At 39.7% G+C, this 6,182-nt stretch overlaps 1 protein-coding gene across 1 annotated transcript; it reads right to left on the reverse strand.

Annotated features, from left to right (window-relative positions):
* Window positions 1-2,021: 2,021 nt before the first annotated feature.
* Window positions 2,022-5,463, reverse strand: LOC125506501 (disease resistance protein SUMM2-like). The gene is made up of 6 exons (XM_048671305.1): window positions 5,311-5,463; window positions 4,937-5,102; window positions 4,628-4,718; window positions 3,561-4,265; window positions 3,290-3,463; window positions 2,022-2,305 (listed from the first exon to the last, which is right to left on the reverse strand). Exons 1-5 carry the CDS (start codon window positions 5,417-5,419, stop codon window positions 3,290-3,292), a joined length of 1,245 nt encoding a protein of 414 aa, XP_048527262.1. The 5' UTR covers window positions 5,420-5,463; the 3' UTR covers window positions 2,022-2,305.
* Window positions 5,464-6,182: the final 719 nt, after the last annotated feature.

Genomic DNA, 6,182 nt, shown 5'->3' on the forward strand with positions numbered 1-6,182 from the left:
TATGAATCAAGTATATCTCTTTATTGATGATGATGGTATATATACTGTTACAAGGGACACGAGTAAAGGGTCGTGTCTGTTGAGATAGAGAGGGAGAGGGGATACGTCTCCCTGAAGGGACAACCGCATGGACGGTTCCTATACTAAGGCGGTGCTTAATTAAGTAGAGATTATTAGGATTATAATTAATCCTATCACTTCGCCGCAACCTGTATGGAGCCGCTCAAGTGTTGGCGCTGCTACAAGGACTTCCACCTTGCCAGCCAGTGCTCTGGTCCGTCGCCGAATGCCTTCTCATCAGCACCTTCCTCGGGGCCTCGGCCTTGTGTTGATGTTGACCGTGGCGTGCCGGCTGGCCACGCTTGGATCGTGGATTTTTAGAGCATTTGCATTTAGGCCCTGCTATCCTAACTCTTCAATATCACTTTAAGATCCGTGCGACACAACTAACTTTTTATATGAATTTTTCTCTTTTTTATTTCTCCCACATAGAACATATCTTGAAGTTCAAACCTATGCAGCGTGCCAAAGCTTTCTAACTAAAATCTAGGATAAATCTTCCAGAATTTTGTGTCCGACATAAATACAAAAAAATATGATTTTTTTAATCAAACAATACGTATTTTGTATATTTATATTTGACAAAAAAATCTGAAAGATTTATCCTAGATTCTACTTAGAAAGCTTTGCCACATTGCATAGGTTTAAACTTCAAGATATGTTTTATGTGGGAGAAACAAAAAAGAGAAATGTATTTGCAGGAATCTTAAAGCAGAAAATGGATGGCTAGATAGAGAGGGCCTGGGTGCATATGCTCTAATATATATTTTCGGGCCATGCTTCATGGCAGCGTATTTGTTTTTAGGCCCTGACCGTAGAACAATGGTTCTACGGTAATTTAATTAAAATAAAATATTTACAAACTACAGCAAAATAAAAAGTTCATCCAATGCCCGTTCTATGAAATAACATGATTAAATTACAAAAAGCGAGCTATCCAGTCTTCAATTTGATCCGCCATGGCTTGCTTTGCTCAATAATTTTCAAAACACGTTGACTGTTGCTCAACATGCTGTCAATTTTTTAAGTATTTTGCATTTTAAAAAATACATTGAAGACACAACAATTGTGCGTGCTTGTTCACCTAATTTAAGATGCGGAAATAAACACAAACTTGGAGAAAACAAAAACGGTTGGTGGGCAAATAATAGGGCAAAAAGATAACCATTTTCTAAAATTATTGTATTTTTCAAACAATTATGTAATTTAAAAATACAGCGAGAGTACATAATACTTGTGCACGCTTGTGGTCATGAATAAAGATAAATATATTTTACTATCATTTCTTTTTTCATAGCCGTACAAATTTTAGAAAAAGTTCATGAAACACAATATTTAAGATATAACAAAGATTTAAATATACAGCTTATTGTATATTAATAATTATTTTTATTTTTATATGAGGAAAATGGACACAAACCTAGGAGAATATAAAAAGGAAATCGTAAGAAAATGCATCAGCACAATAGTAGCGTTCTAGCTATCCGATATGCTTGTCTAAAAAAAAGCTATTTTCGTTACGCGGGTATCATTTGGCTAGCTTGTGTTGTCAATTTGGCAGGAGGTGTCGGGTTCTAATCCGAGCGTGCAATTTATTTTTCCATCTTATTCCTCTTTGCATGCTGACATGTGGGTCCTGTATCTGTACTGTACACTCATGTGGTACTGTGCATATCAGGAGACGTAGTCAGGACCATACGACGTATTTCCATCTTCAAGGACCGTATTGGAGCATTTCACAGAATTGCAGGACCGTTGTGTTACATGCCAACTAGTACAAGGACCATAGATGCAATTTAACTCACGTTGTTGGCATGTCAGACAGCGGCCATCAGCGATCACGACGAACATGGCCGGGAAGGGTGACCGTTGTGCTTCACCTCGAGTCCGTACGTCAACGCCAACGCCGATGGCGTGTAAGGCGTCAGCTTACCGAGGCAGCGATTCTCGGACGGTTGATAGGAGATCGGACGGCCCCAATTATATAATACAATTTTTAAAAGGCCAACTGTCCGGAGTGCTTAAGGAGCATGAAGGTGTTCTGCTCTGTGTTTACGCATCAGAAGACTGACAAGTCAAGAAAACACATACTAGAAAGTATTATCATCAAACATATCACACCATATTCACAGGTAAGCATCAAACCGCCGCCATCTGGACTCTCTTCCAACACTGCATTGTGGCAGCAACAAGTAATGAAGTCCAACCATGTCTCCACAGCTCCCAGGAGCCACGCACAAGTTGCCTGAAACCAGAGCAGCGGTCCTTCGCATGAGCACGCATAAGAGAGAAGAACACAATCCAGAGTGAAATCAACTGCAAAGCTAAAGCAGAGGCTAGGCCTATCAAGTACTCCCTCTGTAAAGTAGTGATCTTGAAGATCTTATATTAATTTACAAAGGGAGTAGTAAATAGTAATTACATGCACTTGATTCCTCTTTGATTGCTGTGCAAATGTCACACAAATCCCAAGGGTTGTGCTATCTACTCCTTTTTTAACACTCAGCCATATAAAATGTGCCGCCTAATACTACAACTTGTGCGAGTAAATCTTCCATCAAAGTCTATCCGCTGGACTCAGATGCAAGACTTAGAGAGGCAGGCTACTGATCATGCAACTTCATATCCTGGCAATACTGGTGCAGCTAAAGTTACAGCTATGCCTAGCACAGATTATTCAGTTATGTGTTCTCTCAGTGTTTTACATCTAATGGCTTGAATTGTCCTCAAGAAGAATATATCAACAACAAAAAAACTGATACCAAATGCAACTCCTGAAGCTCTAAAAAGAAAATCCCCAATTGGACACTGAGGATACCCAGGGGCTGGTTGGTCTCGAGCCCAACCTGGGGATTTGAGCAGGTAATGGCAAAATGCTTACAAAGAACTGTTCAGAGACATAAATCTGAATGGTTTCCTAAACTTTGATGTTAAGCGATCTCTGGAATGATTTCCTTCACCATCATGAACAAGGCATCCGTGCAAGGCCTTGAATTTATTCAAGCCTCATAATGAGAACTACTACCAAGTAATTTTCCCTTCAGAAATACTCCCTCCGTCCCATATTAATTGTCGCTCAGACGGATGTATCTAGATGTAGATAGATACGTTTGAGCGATAACTAATATGGCACGGGAGGGAGTATGCATTTGCTTTTGCCAGGGGTATTTCTTGAGCACTCACGCATGTACAATCTGCTATCACACACTACTTTAGAGTTTTCACTTACCTAAACCAGAACAGGGACTATTTCTTCCATTCGTTCTGGTGGCAGATTTTTACCCTTGAAACGCTTGTAGGTAAACCACCAATCATCTGGATGTTTTCCCCTGCAAGTGGCTCCGGCTACGCCTATGCCAATAGCACATATGGCTCTAGGCAACCCTCCACATGCTGAAACCATCTAATAACCAATATAAACTATAAATTATAGTGCACAGTTTTTATTTGTTATGTTAAAAGTATATCTGAAAAAGTTATTCTGTAAAAATATATATTACCTGTTTTGCATATTCACAAATTTCATTATCAGCTTCTGTGATTTTAACTCCCGCATTATACTCGAAAAGACTCCAAGCATCTTCATCCCCGAGACACTTCATCTCCAGAGTGTTTGATATGGTGCATCCCATGCGAGCACATACTACCTGACTCCTCGACGTAAGAATAACCTTTTGCCGATGCCCAAGAGCCATCGGCAAACCAACAGCTGTCAAATCTGGGTAGACTTCATCTTGCACATCGTCTAACAGAACCAAAAAACTGACATGCTCTAGGTACTCCATGATGATTTTAGCTCGGTAATGCTCCTCTAACAATGAGATTGCCTCCCAATCCAATTTCAAAAAATATGCGAAATGATTTTGCATAACTCTCACGCTACTGCCACCATCAAGAAATATGACATGACGAAATGAATCAGCATAGCTATCAGCGATGAGTGAAAGAAGCCGTGTCTTGCCAACACCCGACGTGCCCCATAATCCAAATATAGACTCATCCGATCGTTCACTTTGTAAGAATTCTAAGACCTTATTCTTATAAATGTCCATCCCATAAATGCCGCGAATACGAGGCACTATTTGCCGAGCACGAATTGGGGTTTCTAACATTCCTCGCTCCTCAGAGGTATTTGCCTGATTAGCCACATAACGAGCACTGAACTCCCACATCAAAATGCTGATTTCATACATTATGGCACTAACCTGATTCAGAGCAACAACACAGTCAATAAGTCACACATGAAAAAACACTTGTCTAATTTGCATGAGTGTGGAATAAGTTAATTAGGTTATCCAAATAAATGAATATCAATGCAAGAATCACACGCATGCTAGAGAGACAGATTTTACTAAATAAAATTGTGGAGAAAGCATGACACATGGAAGTAAAGTTATCATTGTATAATTACCTCAATAATATAATACACATAATAGGCATGGAATGAGTCAATTGTCAAGGGAGGTTAGTAATTAGTGTAGTGTCAGGCCTCTAGTCAAAGCAGCAACATGGTCAATATGTGGAGTGACTCTTATTTGCTCGGACATGGATCAGCAGATTATCATACCTGTAACTTGGGCATCCATAGGTAGATCATCTTGGGCACCAATAAGCAGACCATGAAAGCAAGCTTTAATTGATGATGCACAATCATGTGTCTGAAACGAGAGAAATTGTCAGATCATGTAATCAAAATTATACTCTTTGTTTGTACCCTACAAGACAACTCCGCCTATGTTGTCTCAACATAGCCGGTCCCAAGTCCGAGTAAAGGAGGGTTGTGATAGGCTTGGCGAGCCAACGTCAAAATTCCACTTTACACATAAAGAAATAAAGTGCAGACAATCATGGAGTCTACGGAATTATCAGTTCATACCTTTCTGGTTGAATTGGCCTTGTCCTTTTCACTAACATGAGAATAAAACAAAGAGGCACCATTGCAGCACATAAATGACCAAGAGTATGCCCGCTGACAATATGAAGTGTCCACGTATAAATTGGTTTGTCTGCAACCTCTTCTACTCTTGCAAGAACGTAAAATCCTGAAATTATTATTTTCAATAGAAGAAAAAAAAATCAGATTGTATAACTTAGGTCATATTGAATTGCACTTTCAGTAAGAACAACCAGAAGTTCATGTCCTATGAGAAATGAACTATCAAAAAACCAAGTACATTGAGGTGAATCAGAAATAGCAACCTACACAAAAATGAAAATACATGCATTATATTGAGAAAGAATAATACTAACCTGCTGCCCATAACCAGTAGCTTGTTGATTCAAACGACTTTGTTCCTGCCCAATCATCAAACCTTTCGATAATGAAAATGGCCTCGAAAGATGTGAAAGCGATCAACATCTGGACAAACAAACCAACATGCCATCCTTCAGTATATTAAACATCAAGAGGAAAGCGTGAGAAAAAGTAGATATATACATTGGAGACGTATCACTATGCATGATCACTAATATTGTTCCTACCTTGTTTGATGTCTTGGTAGGCAAATTTTGAGATGAACACGGACTCGGAGACCATCAAGACCGCGTGCAAAGATATTCTACAGAAAAATTCAAAGAACAGACGCCATCAGATCAAGAAGAAGTATTTTGATACCATAGCTGCAAACAAAGTCAGCATCAAGTCTCCGGTGCCAGATCTGACGGACGGTGAATGGCAACCTCTAGTGGAGATGTGGTCTACCCCAAGACACAAGGTTTGTCTCTGCTTTGTTTGCTGCTTTTTGTTCTGCACATGATATGCTAGTGCTAGATCATGCTCACAGTATACTTTTTTGTAGGAAACCTGTGTGTCGAACAAGATGAATCGAGAAAAAGTCGTGTACCAATAGAGAACTGGTTCCAGGCACTACACATTACACATTTTTGCCACTGTGAGAACTTTTCTCTAGAGCCCGTACCGTTTGATCCTCGTTGAATAACATTTCTGATTCTTGCTAAATAAAATTTTGATTTTTGTTGAAAAACATTTCAGAAAGAAGAGCGTAAGGGTGAGGAGCTGTCTGCGATTGACTTGTTCAAGGCCACACACAACAACAAGAAGCACGGGTTTTCGGAGCCAGTCAAGACTGCTATAGCAAGTCACTCCATGCTTTGTCCAGCCA

Source organism: Triticum urartu, chromosome 5 (genome assembly GCF_003073215.2).
Source record: "Triticum urartu cultivar G1812 chromosome 5, Tu2.1, whole genome shotgun sequence".
Classification (NCBI taxonomy): domain Eukaryota; kingdom Viridiplantae; phylum Streptophyta; class Magnoliopsida; order Poales; family Poaceae; genus Triticum; species Triticum urartu.

Bases quoted from the DNA above. Each gene is read 5' to 3' on its own strand.
- LOC125506501 (XM_048671305.1), bottom strand. From the start codon at position 5,419: ATGTTGATCGCTTTCACATCTTTCGAGGCCATTTTCATTATCGAAAGG. The intron at 4,266-4,627 runs GTATGATAATCT...GCTCTGAATCAG, and splicing joins TATGGATGCCCAAGTTACAG to GTTAGTGCCATAATGTATGA. The intron at 3,464-3,560 runs GTAATATATATT...ATTGGTTATTAG, and splicing joins TTTGTGAATATGCAAAACAG to ATGGTTTCAGCATGTGGAGG.